Source organism: Rattus norvegicus, chromosome 4, assembly GCF_036323735.1.
Source record: "Rattus norvegicus strain BN/NHsdMcwi chromosome 4, GRCr8, whole genome shotgun sequence".
Lineage (NCBI taxonomy): Eukaryota > Metazoa > Chordata > Mammalia > Rodentia > Muridae > Rattus > Rattus norvegicus.
In genome coordinates, this window is record NC_086022.1 from 44,541,263 (window position 1) to 44,558,570 (window position 17,308).

At 38.3% G+C, this 17,308-nt stretch overlaps 1 protein-coding gene across 9 annotated transcripts in view; it reads left to right on the forward strand.

The window, feature by feature from the left end:
* The window catches only part of Foxp2 (forkhead box P2), a 577,853-nt gene that overhangs the window by 441,415 nt on the left and 119,130 nt on the right, over positions 1–17,308 (forward strand). Inside the window, exon 6 of one of the 9 annotated variants that reach the window (XM_063286479.1) lies at positions 14,703–14,777. The exons of the other annotated variants lie outside the window; for them this stretch is intronic. Within the exon in view, the coding sequence (XP_063142549.1) occupies positions 14,703–14,777 (75 nt within the window). The remainder of the gene's footprint in view (positions 1–14,702; positions 14,778–17,308) is intronic. 9 annotated transcript variants of the gene reach the window in all.

The window sequence follows — 17,308 nt, forward strand, 5'->3', positions numbered from 1 at the left end:
TAAAGGGTGATTTTACACAGAGTACCTTTATTTTAAAAACTCAAAATCGAGTCTTACTTAAAGATTGGAAGCTGACGTAATAGGTTATGCCAGCAATCCCAGAAGCCATTTCAATAGAGTCTGTACCCTGGCATTGGTTTTTAGAAATAATTGCATGCAAATGTGGTTGAACATCTGTACCATGTCTCTGAATCCTAACCAGGCTTTTTCCATTAGAAGTAGTCTGAAAATCACATTAAGAGAAATATATCATCTGTGAAATTATGTTCTGAATGCCCCAAATAGCAAAGGAAGGGACCATGTTCAGTTAAATCTAGTTCAAAGTGTTCCCTTTTATGTATCCAAAATTTAAAATACTTCCTTCAGTCCCCTTTAGTGCTAAATTATAAAATTGAGCAGAGGTCACATTTTTTTATTTGTTTTATTTACCTTGTTACATAATTCTCCAGAAACTACTTGAGAACTCATTTTGTCTATTACATGCAAATGTCCTTAGAAAACCTGATACAATATACAATGAACATGTCAATAAAGTATAAGTGAATGAAAAAGTCTCAATAATTGTTAACATTTTTAAGTTTTCTAAACTTTTCTAAATAATGCAAAATTTAAGCATTTTTTGTTCCTCTAATGGCAGTAAAATTGAAATAATTAAAACATTGTTACTTGGTTCCCCAAAGTAGAATTTTCTAAGAAATTTAATACTGATCTGATTGTGTGTGTGTGTGTGTGTGTGTGTGTGTGTGTGTGTGTGTGTGTTGGGGTAGATGTATATGTGTAAAATACTGTGTGTGGGGGAGAGTAGATGTATATGTGTATAATACTGTGTGTGTGTGTGTGTGTGTGTGTGTGTGTGTGTGTGTGTAAATATGAGCAGTGCATGCCATTACATGTGGATGGAGGTCCAAGAGCAATTTTAAGGATCCAACATTCATCTTCCATTTTGTTTTGAGGCAGTGTTTTGTTTTGGTTTTTTTTTTCTGCTGTTATACTATGTGCCCCTATGTCAGGGGTCTGTTAGTTTCCAGGTGATTCTTCTGTTTCCACCTCTATTACCACCATAGGAGAGCAGGAATCACAGCTGCACATAGCTTTTTACCTGAGTTTAGGAGATCTGCTCTCAGGGTGTCGGGCTTGCACAGTCAGTACTTTACTCCCTAGACACCCTCCGAGCCTCTGAACTCATCGAGAAGGGATAATTTACTAGCATATTTGCAGAATTTGGGGAAGGCTGTTAAGCAAAAAAAATGAATGAAAACCAGAGCAAAGGAATTCATTAAACAAATGTAGTTATTTCCATATAGAATTTCCAAGAATATTTTTCTGATTTCTGCCTTGAAAGCACTTACTGCTTCAACTTTACACTAATAGGGTCCCAGTATCGAAGAGGTGTTTAGCCTTTATTTATTCTTAAAGGTAAAACTTGCATGCATTGAATAGCTGCCACATACGTTCAATAGCGAACACACAAAGTTCAAAGCACATAGCTTAAAGGACTTGGCTTTACATGGAGACCTGAAGATTTGATTCCACTCCCTTCTCTCTCCTTGTGATTTCTACCACCTCATCGTCAATGAAGTTCTCATATCTGAAGTACTGGGGCTTTCTGAGTGTATCAGGAGATATCAAACACCTTCATGTTATTTCTGTTTGGGTTCCTAAGTGCCCAATGTCTCTACTTACCTCACGCATCATTTTATATGGTCCATCTGTTATCACCTAGGCCAAAAGTCTCTACGGTGACCTTTCACATAAGCATCCATCCTCAATTCTTTATAGCACCTTGTGCATATATATCTCTTGTAGCTTATGTGCTCCATGTAGATTTGCGGCAGCTTTTTCTACACACATTTGGAGCAAAACTTCCTACTTAACTTTGTAATTCAGTTCTTGGTAAATAATGTGTGTACTGTCTATGAGTGACATGAAAATATATGAATAAAGGTGTCTAATCTAGAATGTATCCCATCAAGAATTACATATTTTTTGTATCCTGGTATCCTAAGGTTTATGTGATAGTCAATTTTTTGTTTCATATACTCAAAGCATTTTTAACAATACACACGCACACACACACACACACACACACACACACACACACGGGGTGGTGAGACAGAGAAAGAGAGACAGAAAAAACAGACAGAGAAAGAGAGACAGAGAGAGAAGGCGGAAGGGAGAGAGAGAGAGAGAACAGAGAACTACAACAGTCCATAACACATGCAAATGTATCTCATGCCATGATCACTGGTTCACTGGCTGCCTTTGCTCCCTCTCAGAATGTAGCTGTATAGCTCAGAACACTGTGTTTCTTCTGTTTTCATTATGACTTCTGGTACAGTAACACTCTTGATTTACATCCCCAGAGAATCACATTGTCTATGGACACAGTGAACAGATGCAACTCTCCCCTTCCTCCCAGGCAGCAGCTGGTCACCTGCCCCCTGCTTGATTTCAGCCTCACCTGTGGAGACAGCCCTGCTCTCCAGGTGAGAGGTGTCCATAGCCTTTCTATTCTTGGCTCCTCTGCTGAGATTTCTAACAAGGGCACCAATTAGTGCCAGTTACGATGGCAGCTTTCAAAGTGAATAAGAAGAGGATCGACTAAGAACAGGGTAAAGACCTGACATTGACACTGTTATGTTCTGTAATCTTTGTTAACTCTTTGGTGATTCCTTATTCTTAAAATCTTTAAGATTAACTTATGTCAGTGCCTTTCATTGATTAGGATGAAATACTTTAAAAAACTTCAACCCTTTCAAGCATCCATGGTAACTGCATAAAATTCTAGGCACCACTAAACAATTTTTAAATTTAATATTTACTTGGCCTTTTATTTTCTCCTATTAAAACCAAACAAAACTGTTGGGCTTTAACCTCCATCCTTGAGACACAGTGTAAGGTGATTTTATGAGTTCCAGACCAACCAGGTCTACTGGCACCACCATGGCCAATCAAAGCTTAGTGGAACTTTGTCAAACAAGGAACAACAGCAACAAAACAAAAACAAACCAACAAAAGCAAGAGGAGGAAGAAAAGAACAACTCCTAGCCAGCACGACAGTGGCTCAATAGGTAAAGGGTCTTGCTACCAAACCTCATGGCCCACGGTCAGTCACCAGTACCCTGCTATTACTTGCTTATGATTGGTCGAGTCCGAACAGTTTCTAAATAAAGGGGTACAGAATCCAAGTAATTCCCAAATAGAAATACTGGTTTAACAAAAAGGGAAATTAGTGCTGAGTGGGAAAGTTAATAGACTTCCTAGCTTATGAACTTGAGTTGATTTGCCACTAAACTGGAACTTTGAATAACGATTTTATTCTCAGGTAATTTCCCTGTCTGCACATACAGGGAACGGAAAATTCTAGAGAATGGCTAGGAAATGACACAGAGTGACAACTGCAGTAGAATTCAGGACTTCACACAATTATACCTTAACTTACTATACCAATTCATTAAAAATAAGTGAGCTTTCTTATTTTTTAATTACTTTTATTTTTTTAAAGTTCAGCCATTACCTCCTTCCCAGTTCCTCATCCAATTCTTCCTCTCCCGTGTCTCCAAGAGAATGTCTTCCCCCATCAGGTCTCCCCAATCCCTAGGGCCTCAAGTGTCTTGAGGGTTAGGCAGATGTCCTCTCACTGAGGCCAGCCCAGGCAGCCCTCTGTTGTATATATTCTGGGAGGCCGTGGATCAGCTAGCATATACTATCTGGTTGGTGGCTCAGTTTCTGAAGTATCTCAGGGGTCCAGGTCAGTTGAGACTTCTGGTTTTCCTATGGGGTCTTCCTCTACCTCAGTTTCTTCCAGCCTTTTCCTAATTCAACAACAAGGGTCCTGACTTCAATCCATTGCTTGGATGTAAGTATCTGTGTCTGTCTCAGTCAGCTGCTTGTTAGGCCTCTCAGAGGACAGCCATGCGAGGCTCCTGTCTGTAAGCACACCATAGCATCAGTAATAGTGTCAAGTCTTGCAACCTCCCCTTGAGCTGGAACCCAAGTTGAGCTGGTCCCTGGACTGTCTTTTTCTCAGTCTCTTCTCCATTTTTGTCCCTGCAGTTGTAATAGACAGGAACAATTCTGGGTCAGGACTTTTGACTCTGGGAGGAAATAATATTTAATTTTGCCCATTTAGGTGATCATACTGAATTGGTTTCCAATGCCTAGCACTAGTTGCCTTGTGTTTACTAGGTAAAAGAAAGAATCCTATTTTGTTGTTATTGTTGTTGCTGCTGCTGTTGTTTAATGGTATAAGCTGATCTATGAAGAAAAATATAATAATAAAAAGAAATTCCTTATGGCCTTGGCTGGCATAATCTCATTATGTAAACCAGGCTGCCCACAAACTCATAGACATCTACTTGCTCTACCTCCTTAGAGGAAGATTAAAATGGTATACCAACATGCACTGTCTGTAGTTGTCCTCACAGCCATGGAGGTGGATATTATGTTGTCTCCCTCAACTTTTCTCACCTCACACCTTTTAAAACAGGGACCCCATGGAACCTGGGGCTCATCACTGGACCTGGGCTAACTGGTCAACCAACTCCGGGGTTAGCTGTATCTCTGCCCTCTGCTCTGGGCTAACATATGCTCACAGTCATGCTTGTACCTTGAAATGAGTGCTGGAGAACTGAACTTGGGTCCTGAGGCTTGTCAGATCAAGCACTATTTCCATCGAACCATCTTACCAGCCCCAGGCCTATATTCTGATATCGTGCTGAGTTGGTAGACTCAAAGGACTTCCATTCTGAAAGGTGCCCCTGTCTCTTTCTTGTTATTCACCCTTCACCTCTAACTCTACCTATCAAGATCTCTCACTGATCTAGCTGAATCCCATAACTGATGGTGACATTGTGACATATATCTTATTCCATTCTCCTTTCATACCCTGATGCAACATTTATTCTTCTGTTTTCCAAAGTTTTGCTTACCTTGCTCCCACTCCCAAGAAAGGTACTGAAAGGTTCTACAAGAACTTATAGCATTAAGCAACATGAGGGTCTGATGTCATTTTTTTTTCTGTGAAATATTATTGTATTTCATAAGACAATTTTTAAACAAAATCAACTTTTATCTCCTAAAACTTTATTCATGTCTTCTTTTTAAATTAATTTTATTTATTCACATCTCAGCTGTTGCTCCCCCCTTACAGTCCCCCCCCCACACACACACAGATCCTCATCCCATTCCTCCCCCTTGCCTCTAAGAGAAAGCTTCCCACCCCAGCCATTCCCCTCCCCTGGGGCCTCAAGTCTCTAGAAGATTAGGCGCATCTGTTCCCACTGAAGTCAAACCAGGTAGTCCTCTGCTATACATGTACCTGAGACTTTGAGTCAGCCTGTGTATGATGGCTGGTCTGGCTCAGTCTGTGGGATCTCCCAGGGTTGCAGGTTAGTTGAAACTGCTGGTCTTCCTATGGGGTCGCCTCCTCTTCAGCTTCTTCTAACCTTCTCGTAATTTCTCCATAGGGGTCCCTAACTTCTTCAGTCCAGTGGTTGGGTGAAAGCAACTGCATCTTTCTCAGTCAGCTGCTGATCGGGCCTCTCAGAGGACAGCCACGCTAGGCTCTTTTCTGTGTCCCTAGTTACTGAAGACCTCCAGGACACAGGCAGGATGTGGGGTGTGGGAGGGTATTGGGCCCACGCATTTGGCCTAGATGGAGGAGAGGACCCATCTTATGTCATGTTAACCTCTTTCACTAGTGAGCATTTGACACACTGATGTATGAACCCTGTATTTTATCTTTCCTTTCTCTTGTTGACAAATTTCACTATACACTCTTCATTGACTGAAAGAGAATTTAGAGACCACAAGACAGGAACTCACCTGCTTCTCTGATTTCTTCTATATAAAGCTACTCACAAAGCAAGCCTCCTTATACCTTTTAGAATATAATAGCTCTCCACCAGCTGCCGCCTTTTATAATGGCTTTAATTGGCCAGCATCCTATATGCTATATTTCTTCATATTTCCAAATTTTTGGTGTGCTCCCATCTTTGAAAACTAAGTAATTAATGAGGTAAATCATACATACATATATATATATGTATATATATGAATATACACACACATATATACTTCATCATGAAACATTAGGAATAATTGTATTTAAATTTCAATTACATTCATTTACATTCATTTCATAGTCCAGTTTCTATCCTCATCATGGCTGTTGGTATTTTCAGAGGTTCTTCTTCAGATGTTCTTATGGAGTCCATTGATATTTTTTATATTTTACTTTAGTTTGGTGTTTTTGTTTTATTGAAGATGGGTTTCCTTTCTCCCGTAATATATCCTGATTATGGTTCCCCTCCATCTCTACTTCTCTTACTTCTTCCCACCTCTTCTCTCTTCTGAAGCCACGCCTCTTCTGTCTCTTATTAGAAAGTAAATGGGTTTCTAATATAATAAATTATAATAGGATAAAACAAAAACTAACACATTGGAATTGGACAAAGACACACACACACGCACACACACACACGCACGCACGCACGCACGCACACACACACACTTGCACATGCACACGCATATCAAGTAAGAGAAAGCACAAGATACCCACTCATTTGGACCATCAAGAATCCCATAAAAACACTAAATCAGAAGGCATAATATATAAACAGTGACCTGGTACATACCCATGCCCATCCTGTACATGCTACCTCAGACTCTGTATGTCTGTGCATTTATATATGCTTTGATCATTAGTCATTAGATGGCCTTGATTCCTTGGTGTCCTCCATCCATCACGTCTGGCTTTTACACACTGTCTGCCTCCTCGTCCATAGGCTTCTCCAAGCCCTAAAGGAAGGGATTTGATGGAAACATCCTGTTTACAGGTAATGATTTTAAGGTCTCTCACTCTCTGCAAAATATCTGCCTGTGGGTCTATGTATTTGCTCCCATCTACTGCAGAAAGAAACTTCTCTGATGATGGCTGAGCAAGGCTATAAATATAGTAGAAAGTCATTAGGAGTTATTTTATTGCTCTGTTGTGTTTGTTTGATTTTCTTTAGAACAGTATTACTTGATTTTACCCCAGATCCCTGGGTTATCTAGTCTCGGGTTCTTGGAGTTGACCTTACTTCAAATCAAATATTGGTTGGCTAAGTAAGATTGCATTTTCTTTATCTGTTCCTCTTTTGAAGGACATCCAGCTTGTTTCTGATTTCTGGCTACTGTGAATAGCTCAACAGTGCACATGACTGAGTAAGAGTCTCTGTGGTAGGATTAAGCGTCCTTTGGGAAATGACAAATTATGGGTACATGTTATTATTGCTGGAAAGTTTCTTTGTTTTATTGATGTTACTTTCTTTTGTTTAACTTTGTTTTCACTTAGAAAGAAGTTCCTACTCTGTAACTCAGACAATCCTTTGGACTCTCCTTATTTATTTCTTCATTTCAATCAGAAATGTCTAGTCCTTTGAGAGGCAGCATAAGAATTCCCTTCTGCTGCCAAGGGCACTCAGCAGCTAAAGGTGCCTGAATGTGAGGAACTGAATTTACCCTCCAGGAAAGAGAACTAGTTCCCTCCAGTTGTCCTCTGATGGAAACACATATTTGCTATGGGACATATACCACACACACGCACGCGCACACACACACACACACACACACACACACACACACACACACTTCATCAATATATACATACAAAAACACAATAAATAATTACACAATAAACTATTACATTGATACGTTCAACTGTTCTTTTACTTCATGAAAATACTCATTTCTGAGGTAGGTTATCTTAACCTGCAATCTTTGGATAGAATCCACGACCCGTATGAACATAGTTATAGAAAGAAATATAGTCTGATAATCATATTTAATAAAATTCAGTAAATTTTATATTATGAATTGTGGTAGTTCTTCTTATGCTTCTGTAGTAAAACACCGTGATAGGACAACTTAGGGAAGAAAGAGTATATTTGGACCAAGAGTTACATAGGAATAGGCTTCCATCACCACAGGGAGGCAGGGTAGCAAGCAGCAGATATGGAGAGGCCAAGTGGGGAAAGTGAAAGCTAAAATGCTCAGCTGTATCCCTGAAGCAGACACAGTGAATTGGAAGCAGGATGAAGCCATACAATCTCAAAGCCTTACCCCAGAGACACATTTCCCAATGCTGCACCAGCTAAACCTGCCCAAGCATGCAATCGCCTGGGATCCAATTGTTTTAATTCCTGAGCCTACAAGGAACATTTCCCTTTCAAACTTACATTCCACTCCCTGGCCATATTCTAATTCAAAATCTTTTTGTTCAACTTTAGAAGTCCTCATAGTCATTCAGTCTTCATGCCATTGAAAACCATGAAGTCTCTTTTGAGACTCAAGGCAGTCTCTTGTCTTGACCCTATAAAAATAAGACAACAAATTGCATACTTTCAATATTCAATAGTACCAAGGCACGGAATACACATGGTCACTCAGAAAGTAAAGCATGGAGCCATAGTGAAGAAATACTGGCTCTCAGTAATACTGGGATCCAGAAAGGCAAACATCAGATTCTGTAGTCCCATGCCCGGATGAAAGGGATTAAATGGTTCTGTGCTTCCAGCTATGCTGCCTACAACATTCATCTGTCTTGGGCTGGTTTCATCCACCTCACGCAGCTCTCTTTTCACAGATATCCCACAGCTCTGGCACCTCCATCAGTTTTAGGTCTCTCTTGAAATTCTTGAACTTCACATCATCAACAATCGCTTCTCACAACCTCTTGTTCTCTTAGAGGCCCTAACACAGGGACTCCCAGCCACACTCTGACTCAGCAGCTATCCCAGACCATGTAGGAAAAAATGCATGACCTATTCGTTCTCAAATATTTCATGCCTATAAAGCCATGAAATTTTTCATGCCTCGAAGTCTAGTATCGTATGAATGGTTCTGCCAAGTTTAACCACCAGCTGAGGAAGAACCACACCCTCACAACCCCAATAGCAGCATAGCTTTTGTTCAGCTGCTTTCTAGGAGCAGAAAACACCTTGGTCTCTCTCACACACACAAGGTTCGTTGGCTGGAATGTGGTCCCCTTGAAACTCTTTACATAGCATCCAAACACTTTAATAGACACAAGAACCACAGTCTTTCACATTCTTGGAAACCACAGCATGGTCAGGTTATTCCCAGCAGTATCCCACTTCTGGGAACTGATTTCTTTGGACATATGGTTCTAGAGGGATATGAATTCATTATGACACAGAAGCATGCTAGCAAAATTCATGCCTGGAGACTGGAAAAGCTTACCTATCCAGCCATGATCAGGAAGAAGGCAGTGTCAACTGGACTACATAATCTCGAAGCCCACCTTATATGACATTTCTTCCAGCAAGATTCCTCCATCTGAACCTCCCCAAACATTGACACCGACTGGCAACCAAGTGTCAAATGCATAAGCTACAAAGCAGCACATGGATGTGTTTAATAAGTCACTGTGATGTTAGTGCTCTTAAACCTTTCACTACATCTTTTTACTTAATCCATTACTAAGGAGGCACACTAATAAGTATCTCACAACTGATGAATATTTTTAAAATACTTTGAAAACTGAACCCCAATATAATTGAAATCTGTTCTTACCCTTTTCAATTATATTTTTGCATACATTTGTTTTTCTGAGAAGGCTGTCCTATGTTTTACTCAATTACCAGAGCGGTTGAATATATAAAAAGTTCAGAGTTCATACAAGTGGTCCTTAAGTTTGCCAGTTCCTAGTTTTTAACGCAGAATTGCTTTTCCTCTGTGTTCTGGAAGTGGGAACATGTGTCTTTCATTTTAATAGCTTCATAACTGATAGATATTTCCATACAGTTATTACTACAGAGTGTTGACTGGATATTTACATAAAATGCTAAAATAATGAAAACTTATTTGTCAAGAAAGTAGCCTCAAGAGTGCATTGATTCTCGGAGTTGATCGGTACCAGGCACGCTAAGTCAATATGACTAAGGTGCTTGCTAAGTGCAAATTTCTGGACCCTACCTCAAGTCTTGCAATCTGAAAAGAAGATTCTACAGGAATGCTTTTCCTTGCTAACATTCTACACAGTAGAATCCATAGTACACACTGTGGCCCTTAAATAAACAAACAAATAAAATCCAGTCTCTTAAGTAATGCCAACTGATTATTACTTAACTTACCCTGCTTAGGGCTTCCTTCCTGTTTTTGCAAAATGGCTCTTTAATAATTGTGTCATGTTCTTTTCAATATTATAAGGGCATTGTAGTCTGCACCATAGAAGGAAGTAAGGCGACACTAACTACTTCTTCAAAATGCAGACTGAAAATCAGTTGTGTGCCTGTGCTGACTTGCCCTTTGGGTTATATAGTTTCTGCTCTCTTCTGGCTGACCCCAAACGTGTGCCAACTCATCTGACACACTTGCATTATAAAATATTAAAATTTGATTCTTTCTGCACATCCATAATTTTTATTCCCTCTGTCTGACCTCAGCTATTTTACATCAATATTCTAGGGACATTTAGGGAAGGATTAAATAGTGTGGTTTTTACAAAGTTCATAGGTATCATCCTCATATAAATCTACTGCCCGAGCGTCCCTGGATAGTTTCTATCAGGCAAGATGAGCAGCTGAAATAGGTATAAAAACAAATACGCCAAATAGACAGTAAGAGATGCACTCATAGAGCCATTATTTTTCCATCATTCTAAATTATGATTTTACATTTTACAGTACTCCTTGATACCTTTAGCAACCTCAGAAAGACAATGGTATACCATTCAGGAAGCATTTACCTCAAATATAATGAGGCATGGCGTTTCACACACCTTAAAGAAAACTGTGTTCATTTTTAGACGTCTTCAAGAAATTATAATTTAAAATATTTTCATTTGTTGAGAAAAATCAAAATAACCATACTTTTTGTTTAGAAAAGTACACTTTTGCGAACTTTTCAAAATATATTCTCTTTCATATAAGTCATTTTCTCTTGCAACAGGAGACACATATATCTATCCTTGTTAGCTCTTTGCTTCGCTATAATAGATATCAACAGAGAAAAAATATATATGTAGTTAAGTTGGAAGAGATGTTGACTTGCATTATGAAGTCTACTGATAGAAAGCTGGCATACTCCTTTGATGGCAGATAGAATGTCTTCAGTGTTTTTGTAGCTTTTATGATGTATAATGATGTATTATGTATAGGAAAAATGATGTATTACATATAGGAAAACCATTAATTTTCATCTGAAAAATACATAAGCCCCATTCTGCAGAAAGCTTAATAAATATGGATATATATACATACATACATATTGTGTGTGTATAATACATAGCTAATAAATATTAAGTTTATGGTTGCTACTGTTATCCCATGTACTTTTGTACTCTGTGTATTTAACTACTCTGTAACAGTGCTTCTTTACCACCTTCTGAAGAAAAAGACCAAGAAAAGTTAAGTGCTTTAGTCAAGGTCACAGCACGTCTAAGTGTTGAGTCAGTATCTGAACCCCGGCAGACTGTCTCCAGAGCCAATATCCTTATTTTGAACAATGATCCGTATTTAGCTGAAGACTAGATTTCTTCTGAAGTTCATGTTGAAACCCCTTTCCAGTACATTGTCCTGGCCTTCTCACTGTTGGTGCTTATTTGAAACAGATGCAAACACTTAAAACATCCACTCGCATTGGGTTTCCCTGCATTTGCTGGACTGTGTCAGGTTGCCTCCAGGAGACTGCTTTCTAAGTGGCTGTCTGCTTTCATTCGTCTCCCTTATTCTTTACTAACCTGCAACTCCGTGGGCCTGGTAAAGCCTGACTGGTCAGAAGCTTATTACCATCTCTTGCCAACATTCTGTCTCGCTCTGTAGTATAAATTGTGAGGGCAGTTGTGAGAATGGAGTGGGTGGATTTTTTTTCAAAGCACAGTTTCTTTTATTAAACCTGTTGGCGTGGGATGATGACTGGCTAAGGGTTGTGCAAATACTCTCTTCACACAGTTTTAACTCTAGGAATTATTCATTGAGAGTTAGTTCCTTAAAAGCTTTTGCTTTTCAAATGGGTTTGCTTCTTTTTCTCTCTGAAGTTTTTCTTCAGCCTAAGGTTTAGTTGTCCATCTAAGAATTTGCTTTCTAGTTTATTTTTTATTGCTTGCTCGGTATTTTTGATTTCCTAGTTGTCATATATTTGCATGCCAAGTGACAAAAGAAAAAAAACATCACCTTTAACCCAATGCAGAATCACCTCTCTCTTGTGTCCCTAAGGATAGAATCCTAGGAGTTTGTTGAGATTTCTTTCTCTTTGTATTTTCTGGAATAACTTGGTATGAGTGGTTTTGTTTATCAGAGTTGCTTGTTAACAATATAAAACCAGCTATGGACTTTAGCAAATCAAATATTGATTAAAATATTCTTTGTGTCAATCAAATCATAACAATGTTTTTGATGATTCAGAAGGTTCCTTCAGACTTTGCTTTTCAGAACAGTTCTCTATAAGTTTAAGAGTTAAAGTCACATTTGTAAAATATTTTAAGAGGATTGTTAATAAAGGTTCATTCGTATTATACTTATGTTTAATGAAATTGTGTTTCTGGGTCACTTGAGCTAAGAATAGGGGCCATTCTCTCTTAATGAAGCTTTAGGAAACCTCTATCCAAGAGTCCAAAACAATAGAAGAAATCTTCCAAATACATATCCTTAAACATCTATATCCCAGAAATGATGACCACAGATGCTCATGTTTCTGTAGCTTTTAAGTATCCTCATCATTACACATCATCCTCCAATCACTTCTTTTGGTTCAGAGGATAAAGCTTCCTCTTCTCTGTATCTTCCCTTAACCCAATGGGATGACAAACTGTCATCGTCTCCACTGGTTTTGTTGACTTCCTTGGTTCCAATTATAATATTTTCATTAATTTGTATCTTCTTGAAGAAAAGGTGATACAGCTTATTTTTGGAGCTTAATTTTCAGTATTAAATACAATGTCTATAGAGTTCATACAAAATCTGTTTCCAGTCCCTTCAGGAAGAGCATCTTTCTAAGATTTTGTTTTTATTGGTATGGGTCTGGCCTATCGTCATCATGTGAAGTAACATCTCATTTTTAAGGATGCTTATAACCTTGTTAAATAGCGGTCCAAAAATTGTGTGGCTTGTTTTGATTTTAACCAAAGTTACAGCTGCCTAGCTGTAAAGCAGTCACTTTCTCTTATTATGACTAGTTCTTCAACTTGTACTGTTTTAAATTGCCTGCAATTAGCATATTTCAACCTTATTTTTAGGTTTAAATTGCAGTGTGAGAGTGTACTCTCCTCTTAGCTAATTAGTGCTATCAAGGAACAGTAGGTTACCTCATTAGTACCATGTGCATTTAATTAAAGAAGAGAAAATTGGAGTTAACCTCATAGCTAATATTTTCACAGAGTGCTACAATGCCAACACCTTCAATTGGAGTCACACCCCTGTGTATCTAATTATGCACTGGTGCCAAATAAGGTTAGCAAGGGCACCACAAGGCTGTTGACAAAATAATTTAGATGAAAATGTGTTTGTTGGATTCTGACAATAAAATATAACTTGAACATCACCCCAGTTCTCATCTGCCAGCGTCAGGTGACATACTCCTTCACAAGAAAGAGAAGGAAAGGGATATTTTGGAAGCCTTTTTTTCTGTCTGAATTAATGTTGCTTCAAACTTGAAAAAAGCAACACATAGTCAGCTAAAGCATATACAATCCGTTTCTTAAACAGAGCGCAGAACTTCAGAGATATATTTGAAAGGAATTATTTATAAGATGTAATATTTACATGCATCAAACTCCGACCAATACCCCTTGACACTCTCACCACATCCCTCCTCGCTGTTCTTCTTCCCTGGTACAATTATAATTTCCCTTGTGTATTTTATGAATGGGGATCATCCTTTCATATCATATATGAAGTCTAAGGATGGGTTGTCACATGGTCTATTCAAATGCAGTGTAATCCTTTTGCCCTTCAGACAAAATCTTTGAAATGTCTGATGCTACTTGGGCAAAAAAAAAAGAAAGAAAAGAAAAAAGAAAGAAATGACATTCCATATCATTTATCAATAAATAATCACTTTGCTTTTACAGATAAAAATGCAAACTATACTTTTGAGTATATAAAGTAGTTTCCGATGCAAGTGGGAAAATTCAACAGGTTTTAACAGTTATTATGGTGTGATCTCCACAGTCTTAGATGTGTACGAGCGGGAATAGCAATAGTCTGTCAGTGCTTTCCCAAGACACTTTAGCTGAAGAGCGATTGCTGTTGTCCTTGTAGCTTATGGCAAGGAATCCATGCTTATTTGGTCCAGATTATTACTGAGTATCACTCACAGCTAGCATTTCAGAATGAAGTGAGATAAGTAAGGACAAATAGCATCACATATAAAACTCATTGACGTATTTATAGCTAAAAAAAAATAGGTACAAACATTAACCGTAATTACAGCTTAGGTGTTAAGACAGGACAATCAGGATTTTTTTCCTCACTGGTCCATTTATTACAGTTCCAATATTCAGCGTCACATCTAACGGATTGTTCCTATTTTGAAAACCTATATGAGTATCACCTGTGAGACCAAACTAGAATAATCTTTTTGTGATAATCTATCAAGAAGGGTTATTTTAGTGTAATTTATAATTCAGTTTTTTTTTCATAAACCCTAAGGCTGAGAAGAAAAAGAAGCCAACTCCTGATTCTCTTTGTTTAATTTAGGAATTGCTTCCAGAAGCAAAATTATGTGTCTGTGGCCACTCCCCTGGTGATGGGCATCCTTACAGCACATTTGCAGTAAGTTTACTGGGCAATTAGAAATCCAGAAGCTAAGTGCGAAGCCATGGACACATACCACCACACAGAATTCCTGAGACTTCTTATAGCCAAACTCTTCCATTGGCACCAATCATTAAAACACATGTCAAGAAACAGGTACAAGGATACAGGCTTTCTGTTTTCTCTGGTGTTCCCACTTCAATCTTGGCTCATAAGCTTTACAGCTCACTGTTTCTCTAAGTTGGTGGCATTAAAGTCCACTGGAACCGTGTGAGTCTTCAGCACCTACACATTCTTGAAAGTTTAGCAATAGCTTGGTGAGATAGTGCTGGTGTGATGGAAATAAGCAATGGAGATTGTAGATAGGATGAGTATATCTTTAAGCAAGAAGTGCTACTTCCTGCTCCTAAAGATACCGTACAAACAAGTGAAGAGGGACTTGTCTGCTGTCTTTAGACTCTAGAATTCAATGAAGTTTGATTTTGTGACTCATTATTTATACAAGGTTGCCTAAAAATTGAATGGTAAAGTTGAAGTACATAGTCGAGGACTTTATACAGAGCTGCTTCAACGCTGCTGTTTAGTGTGGATTTCTCTGGGTTTCTTCAGAATCTTTAAAAGTGGAATGAAAGATTTTAAAATTAAAGATTTTTACCTTGCATCCTGATGGATGGATGGGACTCTTTAGTCTCAGCAAGACAGAGCCTTCCAAAATTTTCTCACTCAAAATCTATTTCTACTATCCTATGTATACTATTTCTAACTCAAAATTGTTAGAATTCGACTCAATTAAAACATGAAGAAATAATCAGTGTACTTCCTTTCTAGCAAGAAGTACATAATTTGATAGTTATAATTTGATGTGTTAGAGACATTTTTAAATGTAGCATCTAGTTATTGTGAATCATTATTGTTTATCAAACAGTTTATAAGACTTACTTCTTTCCACAAACAAACCCAGAAGGAGAAATGACAATAGAGTACTACCTCATGAAAACAAAATATAGAGCATTAGTGATGATTTGTGTTTAGCTTCTGTGACAACCCTTATGGTTCTATTCACTTTAACCCTAAAGTATTTCTCTCTTTTGATAATATTTTGGGGGAAATTAAAATGGTAGCTACATGTGTTGAACTGCTGTGTGTAAATTTATGTGGATGTCTAAAATATGAAGAATGTATAACTGTTCCCATCACACTTTAAAAGATGGATGCATTTAATATAAACTTCGTTAGAATTACATCCTTAGCTTGAAATGAAACAGTCAACCAAAATTTTATCTCAAAACAAAACAACAACAACAACAATAACAACAACACCACACACACACACACACACACACACACACACACACACACACACACACTGGATCTGAATGTCTGGCAAGATGATTCACATTGCAAAGATATCCCTAGGTCCCATGTGGGAGGAGAAGAGAAAAGGTTCCCACATACTGTCTTCTGACCTCCACCTGCACTCACTGACACCACACGCATACACACACACACACACACACACACACACACACACACACACACACACGCATGCGCGCGCGCGCTTGAGAGAGAGAGAGTAATAAATTTAAAAGAAAATACAATTTAGAAAATGGGACAGTGTTCATATTAGTAACCATGATTATTTTTTAAGAGAAGTTTTCATTACAGTTCAGAGTGAACTAGCTTTCCTAACAATAGTGTTTATTACTTATTTTTAAAGCTTCATCTTCTCTAATCTATTGAAGAGAAATCTTTGGAATTAAGTCTTTATAGTCTCAGAATGAAAATGGCACATGGCTGTGGCTATAGAGATGATGTGGTGACTAAGAATACATACCGATCTTACAGAAGACCCTGTGATATTCCCTGCTGGTCACCCTTGGTTCCGAGCACCTATGTCAACTAGCTTACAACCTCTTGTAAATCCAGATTCAAGGGATCCATCAGCATCTGCACTTGGATGCCCCCCATACTTAAAGTCTTTTAAAAAATCAAAGTTACACATAGTATCGCCCAAGAGCAAGACTGAATATATAGCTCAAGTTTGTGATTATCAGTGTACTAGACTTTGCTAAGTCTTGTCCTGTCGTCTTTGGTCACCTTGAGTTCCTGACTGAATAAGAGTTTGGGTCTCTCAGGCAGAAGCTGTGTCATATGCGTTCGTGGTGGCTGCTTGGAAAGGGTGTATGGGAACATGGCAGAGCATGGGGTCCCCACAACTATAGTGCTACAAACTTAGTAGTTAACACTAGCCACTAGGTAAAATCACAGCAGCCTGCTTCTTGACTTTGTAAACCAAGAGCGGCATTACTGAAGGATTAAGGACATGCTCATTTTCATTAATTGATTACTTGATACACACTTTCTCCAATCAAAAATGGCGGTATAATGCAGTTAGAAATAAGGAAAAAGCTTGAAACAAATGCTACTTACTATCCTTGTCTAATGGGTCTGACTCTTTTTTAAAAAATTAATTTTAGAACTTAAGTTTTAATGTTTTTATTTAAAAAATAATTGTTTCATATTTTAGGTTTTAAGCTCCATCGTGTGGA